Source organism: Lynx canadensis, chromosome A3, assembly GCF_007474595.2.
Source record: "Lynx canadensis isolate LIC74 chromosome A3, mLynCan4.pri.v2, whole genome shotgun sequence".
NCBI classification, from domain to species: Eukaryota; Metazoa; Chordata; class Mammalia; order Carnivora; family Felidae; genus Lynx; species Lynx canadensis.
The window spans coordinates 118947358-118974709 of NC_044305.1; the positions used below are offsets into that span (position 1 = coordinate 118947358).

General features: G+C 53.7%; 1 protein-coding gene and 1 long non-coding RNA gene across 3 annotated transcripts in view; one reads left to right on the forward strand and one right to left on the reverse strand.

The window, feature by feature from the left end:
* The window catches only part of OTOF (otoferlin), a 93573-nt gene that overhangs the window by 16765 nt on the left and 49456 nt on the right, over positions 1-27352 (forward strand). Inside the window, exons 3-5 of the mRNA XM_030311478.1 lie at positions 13420-13508; positions 20260-20359; positions 22803-22984. Of these exons, the coding sequence (XP_030167338.1) occupies positions 13420-13508; positions 20260-20359; positions 22803-22984 (371 nt within the window). The remainder of the gene's footprint in view (positions 1-13419; positions 13509-20259; positions 20360-22802; positions 22985-27352) is intronic.
* LOC115511038 lies at positions 15148-26462 on the reverse strand. Of its 2 annotated transcripts, XR_003967928.1 has the most exons (4): positions 25926-26462; positions 19042-19188; positions 16621-16711; positions 15148-16503 (listed from the first exon to the last, which is right to left on the reverse strand). It is a non-coding gene; the product is annotated as an uncharacterized LOC115511038 (long non-coding RNA). The 2 variants fall into 2 exon arrangements; XR_003967929.1 differs by lacking the exon at positions 16621-16711 and having other exon boundaries at positions 15148-15397; positions 25926-26421.

Genomic DNA, 27352 nt, shown 5'->3' on the forward strand with positions numbered 1-27352 from the left:
TGATTCTATGTATGTGGAATCTTTTACCTTGTGTGTGGTTTTAGAGAGGGATCATTTTATTTTTCTCTATATAAGAAGCCACTTTTCATAACATCAACTTGCTAAGCAATTATATTCTCTCCACTTATTGTATGTTAAGGTCTGTGTCTCAGCCTACTAATCTATCCCTTTAATCTGTTTGTCTGTTTTTGAACTTTCCCACACTGTGTCCATTAATATGGCATTTTTGTATGTCTTAGTATCTAATGAGGCAAGTACTCTCAAGGGAACTATTCTTTTTCAAGGTTGAACTATTTGTGGACCTTTATTCTTCCAGATCATTTTAAAGCAAGTTTATGAAATCCTTCCAAAACCCAACTGGAATTTGGATTAAATTTGCAAATTAACTTAGGAAGATATTGACTTTTTATACTATTAAATCATCTATTCAAATTATCCACCATGCTTTACTAGCATTTTTAAGTTTTCTGCATAACAGTCATATAATCTTGATTATTTTCTAGATGCTTCCTGGTTTTGTTGTTGTCATGAATGGTGTCTTACTTTTACTACATTTTTCAGTTGGTTATTGCTGGCCTAGAGAAGGCTTTCCTCTCCTTTAGAAGTCCTGCTTTCATCTAGTCTGGATGGTTTGGGGAGGGGGCTCTTCGGCCCCCTTTTCAATTTCTCTGTGTCTTCTTGCACCAGTTTTGGATTTCTATATTTTTCTAGACCTTTTGACGTTTCATCTAGGTTTTCAAATTTACTAGTACCTATTTGCAGGTAAAGTTTTAAAATTGTTTTAAAATCTTTTTTGTGCTCATGGTTATTTCCCCTTTTGTATTCCATACTGAATTTATTTGTGTCTTCGTTCTGTTTTTCTTGACCTTGCTAAAGATCCGTTTATCTTATTAATCTTTGTTAAGAACCAGCTTTTGGATCATTAATCTCTTCTGTTGTTCTCCATTTCATTGATTTCTGTCCTCTTAAATTATTTCTCTCCTCCTTGTTTATTTTGTTTTCCTCTGTGCCTCTTTTTGTAACTTCCTGAGCTGGGTGCTAAGCCTGTTATGTTTAACTTTTTTTATTTCTTGATAAACATGTTTCAAGATATTAAGTTTGCTCTATATACAGTTTTTTTAAGTTTATTTATTTATTTTGAGAGGGAGAGAGAGCATGAGTGGGGAGGGATGGATAGACAGGGAGAGAGAGAATCCCTAGCAGGATCTGCATTGTCAGTGCAGAGCCTGAAGCAGGGCTCAATCTTATAAACTTCAAGATCATTACCTGAGCTGAAATCAAGAGTCAGATGTTCAACTGGCTGAACCACTCAGGAGCCCCTATACACGGTTTTAACCACATCCTACAAAATTTTATATGTAGTATTGTCATATCTTCAGCTTTAAACATTTTTTACACTCCTTTATGCTTTTCTTTTATTTTTTATTTAGTAAAAAAAAATTTTTTTAATGTTTATTTATTTTTTGATAGAGAGAGACAGAGCACGAGCAGGGGAGGGGCAGACAGAGAGGGAGACACAGAATCCGAAGCAGGCCCCAGGCTCTGAGCTGTCAGCACAGAGCTCAATGTGGGGCTTGAACTCACAAACCGCGAGATCATGACCTGGGCTGAAGTCGGGCACTCAACCGACTGAGTCACCCAAGCGACCCATAATTTTCTTTTAAATCCAAGAGTTAACTCAATAAGAATATGTTACTTAGTTTCCAAATACATATGATGTTTTAGCTCCTTATTTTTTTATTTCTACTTTTATTTCGTGATGGTCAAAAGCAGTCTGTATGATACTGATCCTTTGGAATTTATTGAGACCACGGTGATGGCCTCTATTCATGGTCATAAATGGTCCCTCTGCCTACAAGGAATGTGTTCAGTGCAGGATTCTCTAGAGAGAACAATGTCACTTCAAGCTTGTATGATGTAAGTTCAGTCTTCATAGTTATACTATTCGGTTCTTCACATATTCTGCTTTATTTTTCTCTACTTGATCTATCAGTTTCAAAAATGATTGCAATGAAACCCACTTCTACAATTGTTGATTTGTGTGTTTCTTCCTGTGGCTGTCAGTTGTTCCTTGATGTGCTTTGAAACTGTATTACTAGTAAGTTCTATATGTTCTTGATGGCTATGTCTACTTGCTTATTTTTCCTTTTACTGGTATTTAATATCCTTCTTTGTCTCTTACAGTATTTTTTCCATTACTTTCTATTTTATCAGATGTTAAGATTACTATCTCAGCTAATTTTGGTTCACTTGCCTGGTATATCTTTTTTAATTCTTTTATTTTCTTGGTATATCTTTGTTCATGTTTCCATTTTCAATATTTCTATGCTTTTAAATTCAAGTGTGTCTTTTTAGGGCTTGCATTATTAGATTAATTTTTCTCACCCAATATGAGAATCTCGTGCTTTGATTAGCTTTTTTCATTTACATCTATTGTAATTGCTATTATTGTAATCGCTATTTTTATTTCTACTATCATTTTATTTTATATTTTCCATTTACTGAACTTTTTGTTTGTTGTTTTGTTTTCTCCTTTCCAGCTTTCCATTGGCTAGATCAGGTTTTCTTTTGTGAGGTGAAAAGTTATACCTTCTATGTTTGTTTCCCAGGCAGTCACCATTCCTTAGTCATGTTTATGTATCTCTGTCCATGGCTGAAAAACAAATCGGTAATTATAGCTCCCCCTATCATGACAAGTATTGTAATACTCTCCTATGTCTCTTTGATTTCCCTTCCTCAGCCCACACAGTCTGGATTATACATTTTTTAGAGAGTGAGAGAGAGTGCAAGTGGGGGAGACAGGCAGAGGGAGAGAGAGAGAGAAAGAGAGAGAATCTCAAGCAGGCTTCATGCTCAGTATGGAGCCCAACCCGGGGCTCAATCCCACGACCCTGCCATCATGACCCAAACTGGAACCAAGAGTCAGAAGCCCAATGGACTGAGCCACCCAAATGCCCCTAAATTATACAGTTTTCATTCTAGGTTCTTATGAATGTGTCTTCTCCTTTTCTTTTATTTGTCCAAGCCTTCTTTTTCTTTTTGAGGACAGTAGTAGTCTTTTTACCAAGATATCTGATCACTTTTACTTCTCCTATCTCTTGAAGCCTCTCTTGGCATTGTTTTTCTTCGTATTTGAGTACTTCCCCTAAAAGCGGTTTCAAATTGGGTCTTTGTGTAGCAAACCTTCTAAAGCTTTGTAAATCTGAGGACAGTTTCTTATTCAGATCTCAGTGAGACTGTCACTAGATACAAAATTCGAGGCTCAAAATTCTTTCCTTTACAACTTCAAAACCATCAGTGCCTGTTACTGTTGAGAAGCCTGATGGCCATCTGGCTCTTGTACCTTTGTGCGGGATCTTTTCTTTCTCTCTGGAAAAGAAAGTATAATTCTATCTTTGATATTCTCAAATTGTATTATAATGTGTCTAACTGCGGGGTTTCTTATCTTTCCTGTTTTGCACTATTTTGTGAGCTCTTTTCAAATCCAAGGCTTTTCATCTTTCACTTATTATAGAAAATCCTGTCTCCATTATTCTTTTTCAAATATTCCTTCCTTTCAGTTTTTATATTGTTCTCTCCTCTGCAACTCCTATTATCAGATGCCACCACTTGAACATCTAGCTGCCATTTCTTAGCTTTTATGGGTTTTTTTTTGTCTACCAGTCTTTTGCTGCTGTTTTCTGAGAGAGTTCTTCAAAATGATCTTCCAATTTACTAATTTGTTCTTTTTTTCTTATGATCCCTTGTTCTTGTTTTATATTGCGAATCTATGCCAAAATGGTCCATTTTGTTCTAATGATCGTGCTTCAGTTGGAATATACCGTTCAGCGCATGGTCTTGCCTCTTTAAGAGATGTCTCTCCAAGGGTCTATTTACTTTGCCCTATTCAAGTGCTCATGGTATCAGTCACTCTGTATTGGGGAAGCATCAGAGGTCAGCTGGGTCAGGCCCTAAGGGTTGAAGGGCAGGCATGAGTACCAGGGGCGCCCCAGTCACCGCAGAAACAGGCAGGATCTCATCTCTAAGACTTTAAGGAGAAGCATGGTTCACAGAAAGCAGGCTAGATTTTTTAACAAAGTAGCTTTGGGGTTTCGCTGAGAGGAGGTCCATGAACACATATTCTCTCTCTTTCTCTCTCTCTTTTTTTTAAAGTTTATTTATTTATTTTGAGAGAGACAGAGACAGTGCGAGTCGGGGAGGGGCAGAGAGAGGGAGACAGAGAATCCCAAGCAGGCTTTGCTCCATCAGCGCAGAGCCCCACGCAGGCTTCGAACCCGCGCAACTGCAAGATCGTGACCTGAACCGAAAGCGAGAGTCGGACGCTTAACCAACTGAGCCCCCCAGGCGCCCCTCCACCTATTTTCGTCATCGCAGTAGGGCTGTCGTCACCATTTCATGAGTAAAGGAGCAGGCAGTGATCGCCCGAAGGTGATGGCAGGGATTGGTCAGCGCAGAATCCAGGAAGATTTTTCTCCCACCTGCTATCCTACTGCTGAATCTGCTCCCCAACCTCTTCTGCTGGGCAGCCTCCGTCCTCCTCCCACACAGATCCACAGATCTGCTCAAAGAGGCTTTGGTCTCGTGTTCTCACAGTTGTTTATTACTTCCTAGAATCCGTATTTCCCTTTGGCTTCCATAGTTTCTCCAGGGTTGATTTTGGGGTGAGAACCAGCAGTCTTAAGTTACCATCCTGGCCTGAAACGAAAGCTCTACTGTGACCCCCAGAATAGCTTGCCCCTACTTTCCTGGGCTTTGCTTCTCGCGTTTGGCTCAACTGCACTGGGAAGGGCCTCATGGCAGACTCTTCCCTTTGATGCTGGTATTTAGCTGAGACGCCACCAGGCTGAGGGGCCACCCAGAACCCCTGTCTCCTCCTCGCATTGGGCCCATCCCACACAGTGTGGTTGTGTCTGTAGGCCCAGAGCCACAGGCACAGAGAAGCAAGCACTTGACCTTCTCTCCTGCGCTCAAAAGCAGCCATTGGCCATCACCGCCTGCAGGCTCTGCCCTCCCCAGGGAGAATTCTGTTCTGGAGGTCTCCCCTCCTGGCTGTGTGACTTTCAGCCTTAGGTTCTAAGCCTCTGTTACCCATATGTCAAATGGGGCTAATGATGGATATGAAGTTATTGTCAAACGATGAACAGAATGAAGGATGATGGCAAAGGTGGACCCATTACTGCATACTAAGCCAGCATCCTGGCCTTAGGCTGGCCCGGCTGTGCAACCTATGCTCCCTTCCCCTCCCCAGTTCCTCAGTCAGGGCTCCGAGAGGAGAGACTGGTTGCGTGAAGACACAGGCCCCCTGGGCCTCTGCCCCCAGTCGTCCAGGCAGAGCGTCTGACTGCCTCCTTCTCATCACGTCTCCCAGGGGACTTGTTCGCCCAGGCCTCAGCCAGTGAGCAACCTGATGCCCCTTCCAAGGGCACTACCACCCCTTTCCATTCACGGCACCCAGGATACCTGAGCCACAGGTATACATGACATTCAAAGTTAATCACCGTGTCCTCTCTCTTCCCGATGCCGCTCGACATGGGGCAGGTGGAGAGTCAGTCCCTCTGGCCCCAACACGACATGGCGCCCCATTCTGAGTGCCTCCTGTGTGACAGGCTAGGATACTCCAGAGGGGGAAGCAGCTTGACAGCACATGAGAATCCACGTAGGAACGTGGCCACGGGGGAACCTCTGGTTCCATGGTGGGGCGGGGGGGGGGGGGGGGGGGGCGGCGCACAGAAGCCAGGGAGTAATGAGCAAAAGCACACGGCCAGAGTCAGAGAGTAGCCCCAAGCTGGGGAGAAGTGGTCCTCACCTGGGGAACATTCCACCCACTCGCGAGCTGACTGGGAAGCTTCTGGTTGTCACAGTGGGGAGCCCACCGGCACTTGGTGGAATGGGGCCAGGCAAAGCCAGGGTTCGAAGTTCATGTTCAGATTAGATTATGAATCCTCTGTGGATGCAGCTGCCGGAAGCTGCTCCTGGGCCTGACCCTCCCACCACCCTTGCAAGGCCTTACTGGGTCCTTCCGTGCCCCCTGCCACCACCCCTCCCTCTGACAAGTGGCCAGCAGCGCACCCCCACGAAGCAGGGAAGGCAGCCCCCCCACCCCCTACTCAGGGAGGGCCCCAGGGCCTGGGTCAGCTCAGCCCCCAAAGAGAGCCTTGAAGGGCACCCATGCTTACACCTGTCTCTGCAGACTGGGGTGGGCAAGTCATGAACTCTCTTGCTGGTCCCTGAAAGAATCAGCCTGTCTGTGGTTCCAGAACAAACTTGGAAAAAGAACCTCATCTACCCCTCGCAAAACTTCTGAAGGCATCTTGGCTTTTCAGAAAGTCTCTTTTCTCACACTTGCTTACCGTGCCCGGGGCCTTAGGAACCAGCTCAGGGAGGTACAGAGCGCATTGGCCGGGGAGTCATGAGAACCGAGCTACGGTCCTCACTGAGGTATTTACAAACTCTGTGACCTTGGGCTGGGCCCCAGATTCCCCTTCTGTAAAATGGGATGTATTCCTCGCACTACCTTGTAGAATAGTCACATGGCTGAAAAATGAAATAAAAGACAAGACAGCAAATGTCTCTCCCTTCTGTGCTCAGACAAGGGTGAGAGGGGCTGCTGCAGGCTGGGCTGAGGAACTTGAGTGGGGAGGAGGTGGCCGTGGAAGAAAGACAATGCTTCGGACAACAATGGGTGGAAACAGAACCTGGACAAGGTGTCTCCTTTCCCTGAGGCTGGAACCTGAGATCCTGCATTTAACCTACAGCTCCGGAGGAGGGAGGGAAGGAGGGAGGGGAGAGAGAGAGAGAGAGAGAGAGAGAGAGAGAGAGAGAACATGAGCCTTTATGCCAGGCCAGTAGCTAGCAGAGGCCCCTGCCCTGGAGGAATGGGAGTGGTCCCCCTAGCCCACCCCAAGCCTGGGTCTAAGCCAGGATTTAAACCCAAGTCTATGTGACTCCAGAGCCCCTGGTCACTTGCAGAGTGAATGCGACTCAGTCCTACCTTCGAGGGGCTCAGTCCAGTGGGGAGATGGACCCGGTGTAGACAAAGGTAGACCACGGGTCTTCTGAACCCAGAGGAGGGAGAAGTCATCAGCCTGGGGTGGGGGACAGGGGCTGGCCTCACCTGCCCACTTTGCTTGTCCCTGGAAGTCACGGGCTGTGAGCTCCATGGGGCCAGGAATGCACCTGACTGGTTCATCGCTGGCCCGGTACCCAGCACAGGGCACAGGGAATATTGCCACGCAAAAGAACGAACATAAGAATGAACCCAGCTTGAGTCTTGGGTCTTCACATTGCCAAACAATCTCTTTCCTAAAGCTTTGCAACACGCTCCAGTTCCGCCCCCCCTCAAATCTAGAGGACTGTCCCTTTAAGTTCATTGTCTTGCTGATTGGGGTTGTTTCCAGACCTAGTCAGTGAGGGAAGCTCAGGAGAATCCAGGTCATTCTCCGTCCTGCATCAGGGAAACCTTTCCATGGGTTCTAGATCGCCAGGGCTGATAGGAGGCAAAACTTTGCCGCCCCGGCCAGCACCTGCCAGGTCGGGCCCAAGCCTGGAGCTGTCGAACCAGGTCACAGCTCCTCATTCCTGAGGATCCTGAGACCCCCTCCTCCTGCCAGGGTTCCTCCTTTCCCCCTTCTGCCCCTAACACTTGCCACCTTACTGTTGTCAGTGTTCCTATCATGGGTGGCGATTTCAGGTCCGTGGGTGTCTCCAGAACTATCCAGGAACTCCCAAAGAACTAGGAAACATGCCTGCACTCTGTATTGCCCACACTGCCATATACAAAGCCTTGAGCAAGGAGGTGCTCAGCAAACCCAGAAGGTGCTCGGGAAACATTTGCATGCGGCTTCCTGGCCCGTGACATCTTGAGTGGCAGTGTTTGGCCTAGCTGCTGTCTGAGTCCCCCACAGTGTTTAGATGCTGACGTGGTGTGGAATCTTAAATTGGCCCAGTCTCTGGGTCACTCATGTTCAGGGCACCTCCAGAAATAGAAGGCACAACTTTCAGCTGTTGTGGCCACGGAAAGAAAATCGTGCCAGTGCCGTCTCAGGCTGGGGGGAGGCCCTTTCTTCTCAGGAGCCTCCTGCAGTTCCTAGAGTGCCATGCCCAACAATGCCAGGCCTTGCCCCCGGCTCCTGGAACTAACGATACGAGACGAATCACATTAATAAGCGGCCATGTTGGTTGCACTCTTACCCTGGGCCAGGCTCTGGGCCGTGTTGCCCCAGCCTCGCGGTAACCCCAGAGAAACAGTACTGTGACGGTCACCCTCACTTTACAGAAGAGCAAGCTGAGGTGTGGAGAGGTGAACTAACCCACCCGCGCTCACCCGCCAGCAGGGAGCAGTGCCGCGGCCCAGCCAGCCAGTCGAGGTCCGTTTGTTGAGTGCCTCCTGTGTCCCAGGCCCTGTGCCAGATGTAGGGACACCTCCATGAACAAGACGAAAGAAACTAGGCCTGTCCACTCTGCTCATGCTCTGAACTGCTCGGAGAGCAGCAGTCAGGCTATCCCTGGAGTTCTTGGGGCAACAGAAGGAGAGGGAGCAAAGCATCAGTGGGTGGAGGGCAGGGAGCACAGGTCCACCACCGTTGCCAGGCCTCCCTGACGTGAGTCTGACTGTTCGAGGGATTGGCATGCGTTCGAGAGAGTGTCACAGTTAGCTAGTGCTGTGGAACAAAGCAGCCCCAAATCCAGGGACTGAGATATCCACATTCTAGTGTTTCTTACGCTTGTGTGAGTGGACTGGGCTCAGCTGGGCAGTTCCTCTGCGTCCGGCTGGGAGCACAGTCGGTGCTGACTGTTGTCTGGGGCACCTTGGGCCTCCTTGTGTCCGCACGTTCTCCAGGACCTCTCACTACATGGTCTCTCCAGCAGGGTAGCCTGGACTCCTTTACCTAGTAATTGACTTCTGAGAGGGTCTAACCGTAATCTCAAATACTAAGCTGCATTCCCACTTACCAGCTGACTTACTTTGGGCCAATCCTGTCTGAGCCTCAGTTCCCTCATCTGCAAAATGGGAACTAAATTATGTAATGTGTATGAGGCATGTAGCCGAATCCTGGCGCATGGTCAGCCCTCAATAAATAAACGTTCTTGTTCCTGTCGATCTAGAAGGATTGTCAGTGCCACAGACCCCCTCAGCGAATCTCCCTGGTTTCGCTGGTGGGTCAAACCCTGAGCTAAGTATCAGGAGACTTGAGTTCAAATCCTGCCTCTGCCACCAACTGCCTGTGTGCCCTATGACACGGCTCACGCCCTCCGCTTCCCCATGTGTAAAAGAATCCCGTCTTGGCCACGTCGCTGTGAGCCTCGGTTCTTAGCGGAAAGTGCTCGGAGAAGTACCTCGTTCTACCCAGACATGCTCTCCGGGGGCACAGGCCCGGGAGCTCCTGAGACCCCCAAACCTCCCACTCTGGTCTTGCTTCATTCTCCATACACATCTGAGCACGACACCCTCCACTGGGGAGGAAGTAACAGCAAAACTGAGGAGGCCATGAGAAACGACATCTTTTCTGGTAAAAGAGAAAGGGGAAACCCACAGGCCAAGGCAGAAAGTGATGGAGGGAGAGGGAGAGGCCGCGGAGGGTCAGGGAGGGGTGAGGGTCAGCCCCAGACAGGTCGAAAGTCCCCACGGGGGAAAAACGCGACCAAACAAAATAAGCCACGCCTCGGATTTCTGCAGTGTTGTGTTGTCGCTTTACAAAATCCACCTGGGTGGTGTCATTGGGTTCTTTCAACAGCCCCGTGAGGGAGATAGTGTGGCCGTCGTTTGTTTTATCGACGAGGGAGCCGAGGCTGAGACAGAGCCAGGGGTGGCCTTCGGTCACACAGTTAACTGGCGGCACCTCCGGGACTACCCTCTTGGTTGTCAGAGGGGCTGAGAGAAGTGACACAGGGCACGTCCTTCACTGCCTTTCCCGGGGCTCAGTAGGTACTTGCTGCGTGAAGGGAGGTGGCTGGAAATGCCGCGTGGGTCACAGCCAGGGAGATGTGAGTCCCGGGGAGGGGGATGTAGACCTATTTGGGGAAGCAGTGGGCCAGCCACGGAAAAGTTTTCACCAAAGAAAAGTGAAAATGGAGGGAAGAGCCGAGGAACACTTAGACGCGGACCAAACACCAGGCCTCTGCTTCTGGAAGAGGCCAAGCGGGAACAGCAAAGAGCTCCCGGGGCCCCAAGTCCTTTCCCTTAGCTGGACACAGCCTGCCTGCTCCGCCTCATGGCGGTGGGGGAGGGAGAAGACGCTGGGGTTTCACTGTCCCGGGAGGGTCCTTCCCTCCAGCAGGGGGCCTCAGACCTGGATTCACGGGGGAGCACCTAGAGGCGCCTACCATCCCGCACCCGGACCTCCAGAGGCAGAGCGGGATGGTTAAAAACTTCTGGAAGTGATTTTGTGCACAGGCAGGATGGAGAACCACTGAGGGAAGGACAGGGACTGAGAGAGGCTGGTAATGGGGGCGAGGCGGAGAAGAAAGCAGGGAAGCAGGAGAGGAGGACAGAGAAGGGGGGTGGGCGGACATGGGAGCCAGAGAGGTGAGGGGCGGGAAGAGCGAGTGAGGCTGGCCCGAGGACTCCCTGGGGACTAGGCCGGCTCTTCCCACGTGAAAGCCTCTGGACGGCCCTGGTCCCTGGCGTCCACGCTCCCTGTCCCCTGACCCCAGCCTCACCTGACCATCTGCTTCCTCCTGTTCCCTCCTCCTGGGGCTCCTTCTGGGAAGCACTGAATGTGATCAGTTCTGGAAAGGGCAACCCCTGATCAATCCCGGAAAGGGCACCCCAAGCTGTGCCCCGGGGCCCATCCTGTGGAGTCTCCTCGGCAGACCCGGCTGCCGACGCCCCGCTCCCCGGCCCGCCCGGACTCCCCTGCTCTCTGTGCATCAAGGGCCCGTGACGACCAGCTTGGTGTTCCTGTCACCCCGTGACCCGGTAAACCGCACCCCAGTCACTAGGCAAGTCCGTGCCTAGGGGTAGGCAAGCAGGAGTCTCAAGCAGCCTCCTTGTCTGGGTCCCTTTTCCTCGAGATGACTTCTGCTGATCCTTCGTGGTCACTTTGTTAATGTCACTGCTCAACACCCCTCCCTGTCACGGTCCCACTTCCACAGTCATGTCCTTTTTCTCCTAATCTGTCTCTCCTTCCAAAGCCCAAGATCCCACCCACACACCCTCAGGTGGACCAAACACCCCTGCCCCCTTCAGCCCAGGGAAACCGGAACCTTGGAGGTTCCCCAGGCCTCTCCCCTCAGCACCGTGGCTAATGAGTTGGGCCTGAATTCACGATCTGGCTTATTTCCCTGCAGCTCAATTAAAAGCAACTTCATTAAGGAAACCACATACTTGGCCAAGCTCGAGGCATCCAGACAGCAGGGCAGAAGCTGCTTAATGAGGCCTGCGGGCCCGGGGCCGGGCTTGCCCTCTCATCCTGCCCTCCTTCTGTGTCCATGGCCTCCAAAATCCTCCCCAGGCCCAGCTCAGAACCCTCTCCCTCCTCAGCCTCCACCCCCTCTCTTTCCGCTGCTTCTCCCTCCCTCACCTGCCCACTCCAGCCGAATCCTCCCCGGGACTGAAGAGAGGGATGTGGGGCCATTTTCCCGAGACAGGTCTGTCCACATCGGGTATTGACCTGCCAAGCTGGCCCGGTGCCTCCCAGTCCCCCTTGTCCCCAGTCTGGGGGAAGGAAGCTTCAGAATGGCTTGCGGGGCGAGTTCTCAGAGCCAACCCCCCCCCCCCTCCGCCCCTGCCGCCCCTGAGCCTGCTCAGCCACCACCAACAGAGTTCTCTGAATCATGTTACCCCTGTGAGACCTGGCTTCTCGAAAAAGAAAACACAGGATGGGGCGCCTGGGTGGCGCAGTCGGTTAAGCGTCCGACTTCAGCCAGGTCACGATCTCGCGGTCTGTGAGTTCGAGCCCCGCGTCGGGCTCTGTGCTGCCTGCTCAGAGCCTGGAGCCTGTTTCCGATTCTGTGTCTCCCTCTCTCTCTGACCCTCCCCCGTTCATGCTCTGTCTCTCTCTGTCTCAAAAATAAATAAACATTAAAAAAAAAAAAAAAAAGAGAACACAGGAGCAGCCTCTTGGGCTGGAGTATTCAGTGAATTAGTGCATCTAAAGCATTCACACCCCCTGCATAATGAAAAGTTCTCTCTAAATGGCAGCTCTGATTAAGATTACAATCGTTACTATTTATTTCTAGCCTATCGAGCAGTCTGGCTTCGGTGGGGTAGAAACATGAAACAAATTTAAAAGTCACCACCTTCCACCTGTTCTGTCAAAATCCCCCTGGATACCATCTCTTCACGGCTTCGGGAACAGACCTCAGAGCTTTCTGGTCATTCTCAGTCATCCAAAAGTCCGGTCCAGAAAGGTCTGCTACTCCAGCCTGACACCTCGCTTCTGTCAGGCTTGTGGTGGCTCGGCACATGGAGTGGGGCAGGACGCCGGCTCAGGCCCTCCACATCTACCCCCTGCAGCCCGGGTCCCCTTCCTGAAGGTGCCTCAGTCTCTCTGAACAATTCTCCCGGCAAGGTGCCGCAAAAACACTGTGCCTAGGATATGACCGTGGCCAACTTTCCCTTCCCCGGTCTTCTTTACATCCCAGGAAGAAGGAGGGCTAGGGTGGTGGTCGGGTGGGGGGTGGCGGCAGCAGGCCCTCGGGGAAGCCCTGAGGGAGGTGCCTGCCTCTCTCTCAGCAGCTGTCTTTAGACCATGGGGTACTTAGCACCCTTGGCCCCGGCTTTGGGCCCACAGTGCCATTTCTAGGGCATCAGGAAAAATCCCACTCAGCTTCCTGCTCATCATTATTAATCGATTTAATGAGGAAGCCAAGACAGAAGTGGTGAGAGTAAATTTAGAAACAGGGAATTGGAACCAGGCTGTCCCTCTTCTGTGGGCCTGACCCTGATCACAGCTGAGATCTGTCCCCAAAGTTAACATCACCCGTGGGAGGGGTGATTTGACCTTAATGGGGGAGCCCAGGACCTCCCACTCAAAGCAGAGCCTGGACTGGCCAGCGTGATTCTGGCAGGAGAGAGCTGGAAGCTTACAACTCCACTCGGCGCGCAGCAAAAAACAAGCCCACTCCCACAATCCTTGCTGTTCCCCCAGAGCCCAGCCTCCCCCGCCCGGCTGCACCACCCACTCCAGAGCATGCCCGAGGCGTTGGGCTGAGAGTCAGAAGTCCTGGTCAGCCCTCGGTTCTTCCACTTACCATATGACCTTGGGAAGGTCACTAGACTTCTCTGTGCGCCATCTTTGAAAGAGGAATGGGTCACAAGGTGCTGGTTGGAATGAAATGAGATTCTAGATGTGAAACTTATTCCTGTGGAGCACTGGGCCGATGTGAAGGGCTACCTTTAAGGAATCCCCCTCCTGCTCCTCATACCCCTCCCTGTCATTTCCATTTAAGACCACAGCTGTCTCTCTCTCTTCCTAGACCTTCCGGTGGCCAGTGGCCAGCAGCATTGACAGCAATGAGATACTGGAGATTCAGATCTTCAACTATAGCAAAGTCTTCAGCAACAAGTAAGTGTGGGGTGGGAGAGGTGGGGCCCTAAGGGGCTGGGGGCCTGCCCTTCTCCTTGGGCTGCTCTCTCCTTTGGGTTTAAAAGGCGACTCACACCCCCAGCCTACCCTGGATTGATCATCAAAGACCCCCCTCCTTGCCCTCTCATGCTGTCCTCGGAGTCCTTCAGCCCTCCCAACCATTGTCAGCCAAGAACACCCCATCCTCCCTTTCACCCTTTCTGTCCCCAGCCCCACCTCAGCTTCTTGTCCCCTTCTGTAAGTCTCCCCATTTACACCATCCTGGGTGACAGTTACCCAGCAGAGGAGTTAATATAATGGCAGATAATATAATGGGCCATCTGTAGCCTTGAGGACAAACTTGAGGACAATACCCGGGGAGGACGAGAGGCTCTGAGGCAGTTTGGTGTGGTGGTTTGGGAGTCAGGCAAGCCTCACCTCAGATTTCCAGTTCAGTCATCTATTGTGTGACCCGGAACTGGTTATATAACCTCTCTGTGTTTGATATATTCACGTGTAGAAAGAGTAGGTACTTATCTCAAAGGAAGCTGTGAGAATTAAAGGATATAGATGTCCATTCATTCATTCCCCAAATGTTAACTAAGTGCCCACTGTGTGTCAGGCACTGAACTAGGTGCTGAGGATAGCGAGTGCCTGCCCTCATGGAGCTTACATTCTTCAATGAACACGCCTATGACATGAGCACAATCACTACAAAGGGTTCAGTAAAAGTAGTGCCCATCCTTCTCAGAATTCAGAATGACTTGAGGAGTCTGGAATGGTGGCTGCACATAAGAAATGTAAAGTCCCATTTGGGGGGTCAAAAACCAATTGCTTTTATACCAGCTAGAGGGTGTCATGGCTGAAGAGCAACATGTCCAGAAAAACATGGAAATACTACTCACTGAGAGTGCATTACTCAACAGCGGGAGGAGACTACAAATAAAAAAAGGGGGGACATAATCCTAGGTAATTTTAATAGAAGGAGGACAATCAGAGCAGGGGCGTTGAGAGAGGAGGGTTCCAATGCCCTCATGCTGGTTGGAGAGAATACCAGTAGTCAGCTCTTTGTGGTTGCCAAGGGAAGGGACTTTAAATCTGACAAGAGGATGAGAACTGGAGGAGAAAACCATAGAGGACATGTTCATCCATCTATATATCCATCCTTCTGTCCATCCTTCCATCCAACCTTCTGTCCATTCTTCCATCCCTCCATCCTTCCATCCATCCTTCCATCCATCCTTCCATCTATCCTTCGGTCCATCCTTCCATCTATTCATCCATCCATCCATCCATCCATCCACCCATCCGTCCACCCACTCTTCTAGTCACTCACCAAACACTTACTGAGCAAATATTCTGTACCAGACAGACACTGTGGTGGTCACTAGAGGTACTAAAATGAGAGACTAAGTCACCATGCCTGTTCCCCAAGAAAGTTTTCTGCCATTTCCAGAGGCAGGACCAGGACGAGGGTGCATTGCTGGGAGACAGTAGACAGCTGAAAGGTAGCTTGAGCTCTCCAACCAATGAGCTCTTGGGAAGTAACGAGCTCCCCATTACTGGGAAAGGCCAAGCAGAGAGTGGACCATGATGTTGTAAGGGGGTGTTGGATTGAGATGGACTGAACAACATAGACTTCAAGGATTCTGTGGTTTTTATTGGAAGCCCACGACATCTCAGCTGAGCATGGGGTATGGGAATTTCAGCCTGCTGGCAGGCCCACAGGGGAGAAATTTAGGGCAGAGAGGCCTCCCCTTGGCCTCTTGGGGTGGCACATCATTCAGGCAGCTGCTTCTGGTATCCACAAGAGAAGTTAGTGAGATACCCCACCAGGAGCCCCCAAGAGGAAGCAAAACCTTCTTCCCTGGGATGAGACATCAGGTGACCTGTGAGGACAGAAGAAATAGGAACAGAGAAGGGCCCACACGCAGACCGAAGTGGGTGTGGAAAACGAAGAATTGGAAGCTGGGGGCCAGGAGAGACATCCAGGCACCCCAGCAAGGACCCACACGCAGATGTCAGAGCTTCCGGAAGCTTCAGAAGTCAGCCAGGGCAACCCTTGCTGCACAGGTAGGGAAACTGAATCTCAGAGAGGCTAGTGAGGCCACGGGACAGTGGAAGGGCCGGGGTAAGGCTGTCTGCTTCCTCATCTCCTTCCTAATCCTGGACCTTCCAGAAACCAGGATTTGTGAGCAGCGATTGTAGAAACCACAGACATGAAAGAGATCGGTACGTTGTTTCCAGCGAAGCCGCTAGACAGCCCCCAAAATGCTGGAAACCCTTAGAAATAGCCAAATCCTGGCTACAAACAAATCAAAGAATATTTGTTAAATTGAGAAACTGAACACCATCCCAGTGAGTACGCCGAAACTTCAGGCTTCAATCAGTTGTTCTAAAATGCCAGAGGAGACAGAGGAGAGATTCTAACCTAATTCTCCCCTCTTCCTCTCTTCCCATCCTCCCTGACCCACCCACGAGGAGGCAGGAAACCCCTCCCAGGGAGGTCTGGGCCTGAAGGGAGAGGGTCCTCTCATTTCCTCGGAAAGCCCATGGAATGTTGAAACACTGTTGGCTACAGGGCTGGGATGGGGAAAGGGGTGCCCGTCTCGTGGAGAGCACAGACAGAGTCGATCCTGACCCAGGCCAGCTTGGGGGCCGGCGTGGGAGGGCAAGGTACTCGGAGTCGGTGGGGCCCAGGTCTGCCCACCCTGCAGTTGCAGTCTGCTTCCCAAGGGGCAGCCGAACGGAGGGGAAGCCTCTGGGGTTCGCACCGGGCTCACCAGCCAGCAAAGCCACACCTGTCACACCTGGCCCCGAGCACGCCCCCAAATACTTTGTGGAATGAATGAATGAATGAATGGGGTCAGGAGGCAGAAGGTATGCAGGGTGGAAGGGTCTGGAAGCAGAAATCCAAATGGCCTTTCTTCTCTGAAGAACTCATGGCACCCTCCAGGGTGAGAGCCAGGTCACATGATTGAGGCAGTCGGGGAAACTGAGGTAAAGGAAGCTGGTATGAGAAACAGGATTCATGGCCCTGAGCCCATTACCACCTATCTCAGAGAAAGACTTGCTCTAGAAGTAGAGGGTGGCTTGGACACTGGCCCCTTACCCAGTGGCTGTAGGGACTTCCAGGAGGAAGAGACATGGTAGTCTGCCTGGCCCACCTTGAACGAGGTCTTCCTTCAGGAACCGTGGGCCTCCTGTGAGAACAAGGTGCTGGGTCCACAGGATCTTGTGTGACCCCCTTCACCTGTCCAGAACTGTCCAGAACCTTTGGGGCGGGGGGGATGGCCTGATGCAGGTGCCAGTCTCCTGGGACTTCTGAATAATTCAGGAGCCAGGAGAGCAGCGGAGGCCTGGCCAGACCTTGGGCACTTGACACGGGCTCCCAGGGGGAAAGCAATGAATTATTGACAGGCCCTGGTGCCTGGTTGCCGCTCTATTGTGGTCAGTCTGTGGACCCATTCATGCCTGAGGCCCCCTCCCTGCTGGCTAATTATCCAGGAATTCTGCCCCTGCCCAGCCTACCTGGCCACTCCGTGGAGGCCAGCCCAGCCTCCTGGGGGGGGGGGGTGGAATGTGGGTTCTGCAGGGGGTGCCTTCTTTGTGACGGGTAACTTGCATGGGCCACATAAGCATGATTTTCAGAGGACAGAACATCAGGTCCCAGGTCCTTCATCTAACAGTCTTGGGGGAAACTGAGGCCCAGAAAGGGCTCTTACCCAGGATCACACGGCAGGGTCAGGGCAGATGTGGTCTTCAACCCAGACCTCCTGACCCCCGGGCCAGTGCTCCTGTCCTTTCACAGGACAAACAGCCTCACACCTCCACTTCCCAGGGAAAGGACGCTGCATGTGTCCAAGGGCACATGACCCCACCCTGCCTGGTCACCCTGGGCCCCCTCTCCTAGGCGGCCCCTCCATGCTGACCCACCCAGGGGAGAAGAGGCAACAGACCGACCTCATGAGTTTGCAGCTGGGAGAACAAAGGGCAGGACAGGGTGGTCTCTGGGGTCACCACACAGGCCACAGCTGGGGCTTCCTGCATTAGCTCCTTCCCCAGAGAGTGTTTACGGAGGGAGCTGAGGGGTGGCATTCGGTCGGAAGCAGTATCAGGACACTTGTGTTAAAGCTGTGTTTTCAAAGCGGGCACCCCGGTGTTGCTTAGAACGGTGCGTTACAGACGGACCCACAAAAAAACGCAAAGTTTTATAAAAACGCTTTCCTTCATACTTTACTTACGACTGGGATAGTAGCAATTGTCCTTTTCAAAGAAGACTATTTTTTATTTTCATTTGGAGGAGGTTGGGGGACACTGTTAGGAGTGAACCCCCCCCCGCCCCAAGCCACCCCCTGGGTCCCAGGGTCCCAGCCCCACCCTCTGGGCACAGACAGACCCTGGCTCTGTGAGGCTGTGCACCTGCCCGCAGAGCCCATCCTGCAGAGAAGACCAGCACTACCTGGGCCCTCCAGACAGCAAGCCCTACACTCAGGGGAGGGAGGAGGTCCAGGTGTCTGAGTGAGGCAGTGTCGGAGGAATTTCATTGAATGCTCTCACCGCCACCCAGTGAAGCGGGTAGTGCCACCTCCTTTGGAGAGCTGTGGGGCTCAGAGAGGTTGGAGAGCTAGCCAAAGTCACACAGCCGCCAGGTGGTGGAATCTCCCCCTTAGATCCTGCAAGGTGAGCCCACTTCTATCTGACTCCAGAGCCCAGGCTCTATCCACTGTCTACACTGCTTCTGTTAAGGATGGCACTGAGTCTGTGTGTGGACAAGGCTTAGACCAAGAGTGGGGAATTTGCCAAGAGGTGGACCTTGGCTCACTGTGGGGTTAAAGCAGTGAGAGCAGCCGTGGAGTAGTGAGATCCCCGTCACAGGGTGTCTAGCAGGGGCTGGAGACTGCATGTCAGGGAGGATGCTGAGGGACCCTCCTGAACAAAATGCTGGACAAGCCTTCCTCTTGGGCCCTCCAAGTCCAAGGTCTGAGACTGACCTTAGTTAGCACCACCCTGCCCCCTGGGGGTGTCTTGCCACATTACAGCATGTCTGCTGATCCTCTGCGGTGCTAGGAGCGTCTTCTAGGAAAGTTGCGCCTGAGTATCCACAGCTCCCCCAGGTTCCCCCCCACCCCCGCCGCCCCCACCTCGATCCCATCCCGGCACTTCTCCTCTCTGGGCACTGCTCAAGCCGGGGAGAGGCCAGGACCCAGCCAGGGAGGAGGCGTCTGCTGGGCTGGGTCTGAGAAGCACCTAGAAGCCTGGTAAGGGGTCTCCAGTAGAGGAATGGTATGAACAGTCTCGCCCTCAAGGAGGCAGAACAGCCGGCCGAGAGGGTTCTGAGCTCCAGGGGGAAGCATTTCATATTTATCCACGGTGGCTGCTCCCACCACTTCCCCTCCTCACACAGAAAGGAGGTCCTTTTTAAAAAAAAATATATATATATATATATATATAGTGTTCACCCTCCGTGTTCCTCAGGAGAGGACAGACATCAGATACGTCCATTAAAGTCAGAATTCACCTGATGCCTCACCTGGCTCGAAATTGCCATCGGTTAACGGAGTCCCTTCCTGCTTTCTCGGCCTCGCCTTCCTTCCTCCGTGAATCAAGGGCGGCACCGGGTGATCCCAAGGCCCCCTCTGGCTCTCACGCGCTGCAGGTGCTCCCCTCGGTCTCTGTCCTTTCAACCAGAAATGGTGTGCACATTTTAATCTACCCCATATGGAATCACCACGTGAGAACATCTCTCCGACTACCCTGTTCTCTCCCAGAGCAATAACCTTCAAACCGCAGGGTGAAATGGGGTTCAAGTCAACTCGGTCAGCATTTATTAGGCACCGACTGTTGGTCATTAATTCAGCCAGCAGATACTGAGATCTCCTGTGTGCTGAGAAACTCAAATAGGGGCTGGAAATAGGAAACATGGCCCCTGCCCTGGAGAGGCTCAACGTAAAGCAACACCCCTTGATATCAACCAGATTGCTTCTGGAATGCTGACTGTGACGGAATGCTAGACGCTCTGGTGAGAACTTGGCACCGAGGCTCTCGGCCCTCTAAACGGCTCTGGGAAGCAGGGATTTTAGTAGCTCACCTTAGGAGAACACAGATGGAGAGAGCTTAAATTGTCAGGGAAAGCAGGGAACTGGCTGGTGGCAGAGTTGGGCTTCAAGTCCCCGCCTCCGACTGCAAGACTGAACTCTTCACAGCCCTGCACTTTGTCTGGGAATATGGGGATCCTGCCACCAGATGGACCCTTGCCCTCAATAGGCTTGCAGAAGGCAGGTGTGGGCGTTGCTGACTAAACGGGACCGGTGAGCCAGTGGTGTTGGGGGCGGGTAGAGACCTTGGTGGTGGTTAGGGCGGCGGAAGGGGGAGATACTGCTCGTGGACCCTTCCCGGTAGCCTCCACACTGGGCATCTGGGCAGGGGCTCGGCTGAACCCCAACTCCACAAGCCAGGGGGTACCCTGCCCCCAGTCTGTGGACATCCCCCCAGGGGGTTCTCTGCCCACGAGCGCCAGGGAAATGGGTCTCACACAGACAACCACTCACACTGGTCGGGGTCACGTACGCTCCTGGACACGCTGCCCTGGCCAGGACCAGCCCTGGCTCTGGGGCCACCTTCTCCAAGCTTAGCCTGGAGCCTGAGCGAGCCCTCCGTCTCTCCAGCCCGGTCCCCAGCCAACCACAGCCTCCTGGGATGGGAGCTCCTCTCTCATGTGACGCGGCCATGCCCCCTCTCCCGTCCACAGGCTGATCGGGACCTTCCGCATGGTGCTGCAGAAAGTGGTGGAGGAGAAGCGTGTGGAGGTGACCGACACGCTGATCGATGACAACAATGCTATCATCAAGGTGGGTTTGCCCCAGAAAGTCCCTGGACTTGCCCTTTGTGGGGTCCCCTGGGGGCCACACGGGGTGGTCTGGGGGATGCTCCTAATGGATGGAGAGGTGAGGCAGGAGGAAGAGACTCAGGTCAGACTGCCAGAACCCCTCTGCCGGGGGTGGGGCGTGGCCAGAGCCCTGGGCTCGGGGTCTGCCGTCCCAGGTCCCACAGCCCTTCCTGTGGTGAGAGCACAAGACAAGGGGGACTGGGACATCCCCTCCCTTCTCCACTGAGCAGCTCAGGAATCGCCACAGGGGCCTCTCCCATCACCCGAGGGCCAGGCTGAGCCCTGCTGGCCACTCCAGGGCGTGATCTTCACTCTGGATGCCTGCCTTGGAGCCCCCCTAAGACCGGCCATTCTGCGAGGGCGGGGACCTTGTTTCTATTCCTGTTGTCACCTCCCATCTCAGCACCTCCAACACGAACACACGCGTACGAACGACGCACAGTCTGTGGGCACCTGTTCTAACAAAGGAAAGAAATGAGCTCGTCTGGATGCCCCGATCCCAGCCTCTGCTCTGATGCGTTTGTCCCCTTCGGCTGACTCATGCCCACTCACAGGCAGGGACACAGCCCCTGCGCACGGACCGCGGTTGGGCCACCAACTGTGGGACTTGGGCAGGCTGCCTATCCTCTGCAAAGTGAGCCAAATTATAGTATCTGCTCCACAGGAATTGTCCGAGGATTAGAAGAGAATATACAGATAGTGCTTCGAAGAGCTAAGCAAGGCTTGGGTTAAGTCAGAATAGCCTCAGAAGGCAGGGCGGCGGCCACGGGGGAGGCAGAGGGAGGAGCGCCAAGGGTGGAGCGGACATTCCCACGGTGCCTTTGTATCTCAGGATACTTCCTTGCAGAGGACAGGAGGGCACTCGAGACTTCTCAGCTGGGCCCCAGCCAGGCCGTTCTCTCCAGGGGCAGAGGTGGGCAGGGGGGCTTCCCAAAGTCAGGGGAGCTCAGCCACTCCAGCAGGGAGGCGGGGTGCAGAACAAGTTACGGTCACCAGTGGGAGGAAGTGAGAGGAGAGAGAACAGAGGAAGCGGGCAGAGACGAGCAGGCAGCACGGACCATGTTCTGTATTTCTAGAATCGGGTTTAGGAATTTAGCAGAGGACAGGCCTCACAGATTATCTAGTGCACCTACCACCCACCTCTGCCACTCATTTTGTGGATGGGAGCCCTGAGGTCCTGGATGGGGAACGAATTTAGTCAAGGTCAGACGGCTGGTCAACAGCAGAGCTGACACCGGGACCCAGGGCTTCCAATTCCAGGCCACCATTTCGCCAGCACAACATACCTGGTCCCATCCAAAGGGCCACGTTGGCTCAGCGGGAAGGCCATGAGGCTTGGAGTCAGTCTGGCTCAGCTCAAATCCCCGCACTACCACTTTCTAGCTGTGTGACTTCGAGCAAGTAATTTACCCTCTCGGAAATGTTAGGTAGGATACGTTGAAGTGTTGAGAAGATCAAATGAGGTTTGAGCTGAGCCTGGCTCAGGCCTGTAAAATGAGTTTACAGTGAAGCATCCTAGCATGACATCTAGAACAGCGAGGGCTTTTCCTTCGACCCCCCGCCCCCGCCCCGGAAAATCGTTCGGAAGCCCACGTGCCGAGCGAAGGCTGCCTGTGTGGGCCGCCGGAGCAAGCCAACCCCCAATCTCTGAGGGAGGGCAAGTGCATCTGGGAGGCATATTGACACCCGTGCAGGTTGAGGAAGGAACTAGAATGAGTCTTCCCGGTGCACCGGGGAGAAACTAGAGCTGAAAGGAGGCAAGTGGCCCAAGGACCCAGAGCAAGAGGCCCTCCCAGGATTCTTGGGCGCACAGCCTGGGCCCAGGTGGGCGCTCCACTTTTCCCCAGAGAAAAAGCCCAGAGCGACCCCCAAGTCCCTTCTCCAGAGCAGGAGTGTCAGATGAACAGGAAGATGTGCCGACCCCATGCCTCGGGAGGTGTCCGGGGGTCCCCTCTCCTGGAGGCACGTCCTGCTCACATCCCATCTCGGGTTCGCATCAGGAGTGAGAGCAGGGCAGCCCCGCTCCTGAGGACGAGGGGGGGACCTCTAGCACTGGGGACACTGAATGATATTCTTCGTAGACAGGGGGCCCAGAGAGCCTACTGCCGTCTGGGCTCAGCTTGTCCCGGGCGCGCCCTCCACCTTGGGCACCAGGGAGGAGTAGAGCCAAGTGCAGCAGGACCAGGGGCCAGAACCCGTTAAGCGGACTGAGTCTGTGAGTCTCAGTCTTTCTGAGCCTCAGTTTTCTTATCTGTAAAATGGGAGGTGTGGGGAGGCTAACACGCACTTTGCCTTCCTCCGGCCAGGGGAGGAAGTGAAAGCACTTTGTAAACATCACAAGGAGTGCGCGGGATGGTCTTTGCTATTGCTGTACCCTCGCTCACCACCCGCCCCTCTCCCTCCAGACCAGCCTGTGCGTGGAGGTCCGATATCAGGCCACAGATGGCACGGTGGGCTCCTGGGATGATGGAGACTTCCTGGGGGATGAGTCCCTTCATGAGGAAGAGAAGGACAGCCAGGAGACGGATGGACTGCTCCCTGGCTCCCGCCCCAGCTCCCGGACACCAGGCGAGAAGAGCTTCCGGAGGTAAGAGGCTGGGCCCTCTGGCCTCCCACCACCCCCAGAGAGGATTCCTGGGCCTTGGTTCCCCGCGAAGGGCCCTCTCGGCATGACTGGGCTCAGTGGACAGGGCCGAGTTGCTGGAGAGACATACACGAGGCAGGAGTGTATTTCTACAGGGCCCTCGACACCTGTTCCCCCACCCCAGGCTCACTGGGGGGCGGGGGCAGGGTATCTGGGATCAGGCTGAGGGGCCCGGCCTCCTGCTCCCCTGAGGGAGGACTTGAGGGAAAGAGGCCAGACCCCTGCCTCCTGACAGAATGGGTGAAGCAGACAGGAGGGGGCCCTAACCTTTTGGGTCCAAGACCCAGAAGTGCCAGACCAGCCCCAGGCAGCCCGCCGTCCACCCTGGCCCCAGGCAGGCCCAAGAGAGGGAGGCCTTTTCCTGCCGGGGTGAAGCCAAAGGTCCTGATCGGGACCCAGCCTCTCTCTTGTTGAGAAGAGTGTGTCCTGACACCCTCAGTGTCTAGGATTCACCCCTGCGATGTCCTACCACACACGGGTGTCAGGAAGCTGCGTCCAGGCCTGCTCATTCCAAATGCAGGACTTTTCCCCCAAAAGGAAATGCAATGGCATTACTCTTAGAGCTCTGAGAGACAGACCCTAAGTTAGTAAAATGTTGGCTACGGATTCCCAGCCTGCTGGGAATAACGTGCAAAATGCAGGTAAGTCAGTGGCACCTCTAAAGTTTTAGAGAAGGGGACCCCTTCCCGGTGATCGTTCCCTCCAATCTCCTGCCCTTTGCTTTCCAAAAAAATGTATTCAGTCCCTGTTCTGAAAAAAACCACCTATGTAAATCAAGGTAATTGAATTGATATGTTTTTGTTAGACGAATGTGCTTTTCTTCTTTGTACTTGAGCCACTCCTCTCGGGCCACACACACACACACACACACACACTATACAAGCTTAAGACCCTGGGAGCCAGGTCAGGTAACAAGGTCAAAGGGACCATGCGTGTGACAAATACAGCGGACGTTGGCTCCAGGCCAGCCGGGGGAGGGGTGGCATCACCCACTCCAGCTGGGAGGGAGCCTGTCCTCCTTAGACTCTGGCCAGCCGGATGGAGAGGGCATGCAATTTGGCCTCAGGAGACTCAGGTCTGAGTCCCAGCTCTGCCTCCAACCAGTCTTGTGGCCCCCGGCCGGTCACATACCCTCTTTACTGTCTCTCCTAACCTGTAAAATGGGACCCAGAACAATGGGAACGCTCCCCCCCATCCTGCCATTAGGAGAGACGAAAGGACCACAGGGGGACAGGTTGTAACCGGGGTGCCGAGTGCTGCCCCACATAAGGGCTGGGGACAGACAGGCTCTTGGCAGCTGGACAATGCAAAGGGTCGGGAATCAGGCTGGAAATGGTGACGGGAGCCAGAAGATGCTGATGCAGAGGGCACCAACCCGTCCCAATCCTCTGTCCCCACGAAGGAAGAGCACGCGGGGACTGTTGGGGACTCTGCAGCTGGGCTCTAGGAGGGGGAGCAAGACTGGAAGCCAGGTGACAGCCAACAATTGAAGGGAAGGAGCACCGGCTCTGAATCAGGGAAGCTAAGTTCCATTTGGCCCCATCCTGACTGCCACTAACTAAGCCGAATGACAGTGAGCGAGTCCCCTACCCCTCTGGGCCAATTACAGGAACGGGCTACGTATCCTGGCCGCTCTACAACTGTGATGTCCCGAGGGACCCAGGGATACTCTGGATCTCATGGGTAGCACCAGTGTGAAACAGCCATCTGGGAGCTCTTGACAGCCGAGGGCCACACTCTGGCTACTGTGGCTCGGGGCTCACGAGAAGGGGCCAGGAGGCTGACAGATGGGGCTTGAGTGGAGGCAGTAGAACAAAGTGAGGAGCTTTGGTCCCCAGACCAGCAGAGGGCCTCTCCTATCCTCCCTCAACCTGGCTCAGGGTTTCCCCACCTCTCCCTGGTTTCAGTGGCCTCTCCCAGGGCAGCAGCAGGAGGCCGCAGCAGGAGGAAGGGTTTTTGTTGTTGTTGTGGGTGGGTGTGTGTGTTTAAGTTTACTTATTTATTTTGAGAGAGACAGAGAGATAGGCAGACAGAGAATCCCAAGCAGGCTCTACGCTGTCAGCGCGGGGCTCGAACTCACAAACTTGTGAGATCGTGACCTGAGCCAAAATCAAGAGTCGGATGCTTCACCGATCGAGCCATGCAGGCGCCCCAGGAGGGAGGATTTTATCTGGGATTGGGAATTGGGAGAGGGTGACAACCGCGGTCAGAGCCCCCTTGTCTTCCAGATGCCACCGCCCTGTGTTGGAGGGGCTTTGTGAGGGAGCGCACGGTTCCCCTGCTGTCGCGGGGGCCACTGGCCCAGACGCTGAGAGCACCTGGGGGTCGGTGCCCTTGCCAGGCCTAGCCACGCAGCCAGCAGGCCGGGTGGGGGGAAGAGGTGAGAACATTCGGGGAGGGCCCTTTGCTGGTGAGGTGAAGGTAGAACAGCTTTAGAGCATTTGGGCTCATCCTACGGCTGAATTCTGGCTGCATGTAAAGGGCATGTGAGCTCTGGGTCAAGGAGTGTGGGTGCTGCAGGAACCCGATAGTTGGCCTTGCAGCCCGAGGTGTTATGTCTCACCCTCGTCTCACAAGTACCAACCAGCCAGGCCTGTCAGCTCTGGAGTCTGGGAGAAAGCCACCGTCTTCCGGACTGGCGAGCCCTCCAGACAGGCTTTGGTCAACAAAGGGACGGAGGAGGAAAGGGATATATGTGCCTAGCCTCTGACCCCCAGTGAAGTCTTCCTTCCCCACATCTGCCCCTTGCCCTCCGTTCATTCCTAAAAAGGCCCACCCCTTCAAAGATCAAGGTGCTCGGTCTACTAGGCGCCTCTCTTGTCTCTCCTCTGGCCAACCAGCAGCAGCAGGAAACCCTCATTGCTAGCGAACAGCAGTGTCTCACCTGGTCTTCTGGATCCACAGGGGTCTGGGGCGGGAATCCATTCCTCCCCGTCCAACATGGCTCCGTAGGGCGCTTGCCGGAGGGCGGAGGGGGCCCGGTGGAGTGAATGGACAGGAAACAGCCTTGGCCTTGGACTGGCAGGGATCTTCCATGGATGACAGAGGAGGCTGATGTGGGGAGGTCCTGGTGAGCCCACACTTCTCCCTCTGGGGCCTGGGCACCCCCCAGCTGGGCTCCAACCATCTGCTCTCACTACCCCAGGACAGGTCTCGGCAGAGGTACTCACTTAAGGGAACTCACTCTGAAGGCCTTAAGTATCTTCCTGGAAATTTCTCCCATGTGACCTCAGGGAATGTCTGCCAGGCACCTCCGCCTGAGCGGAGCCGACACCAGTAGCCCATTAACCCTTTCCTCCCACGGTTCCATCAATCCCAGGCCCCAGTCAGTCTCGTGCCCTCTGAGCCACTCTGCCTACTTCTCTAGTCTCTGCCCCCAACCGGGGGCCTCCGATTTTGGCCAGGTTTCTGTAAAATACCCTGGGAATGTTCCAGAGGCAATGCGATGACGTGGAGAGACACAGGGCTCAAATCCCGGCTCTGGTCTCCGGAGCTACACTTGCCCACCTGTAAGAGGGGCATCAGGGACGTGAGGATCAAATGACATGCTTCATGTGAGTCGCCCACCGCAGCACCCGGCGTGTGGTCGGTGCTCAGCCAGTGCCTGATGCCTTCCTCCTTCCTTTCCAGTCTCCATGACCTGCCCCGGTCCCTGAAGGGGAAGGAGACTTCAGCCCAGCACGAGCGTGCACACACTTATCAGCGCCGCTCAGGTGCATGTGTCTTTGTGACACCAGGGAGCCGCACACACCGCTGGCTTCTGGGCTCCGTTGCTGATGCGGCTCTAGGAGCCACACCCAGAGGGACGGAAAGGAAGCCCAGCTTTAATGGTGCAGCTTCTCTTAGGGCTTTCCTGCGGATTTCCTCTATTCTGCGACTCTCTCCTTATTTTCTCCGTCTGCCTGGCCCTCCTGCCCTCCACGGCCCCACCCCCTTCCACCCAGCCCCCCCTGCCTGAGAAGGCAGAGGTTCCCGCTGGGTTCCTCTCTGCTGGGTCTCATCTTGGGAGAGCAAGGAGGGACCACTTTTCTTGTTCTCCTTACGGATCATTCTTCCACTCCAGCAGAGATCCATGGAAGCCAGGTACCCCCACTCTTATACCATGGGTCAGGGGGCAGCAGGGTATCCCCACAGTGTGTGCCCTGGGATGTGCATGGGGTCAGCACAGCCGGCCTCACCCCCCAGTTCCCATGATCCCTCCCCCACCTCAGCACAGAGGAGCCAGGGCCAGGGCCATGCTGGGATAGGGGTGAAGTGATGCTTCACCAGCTGTTTCACCCGAGGTTAGGGTCCCCTCCACCCCCGGCCCAG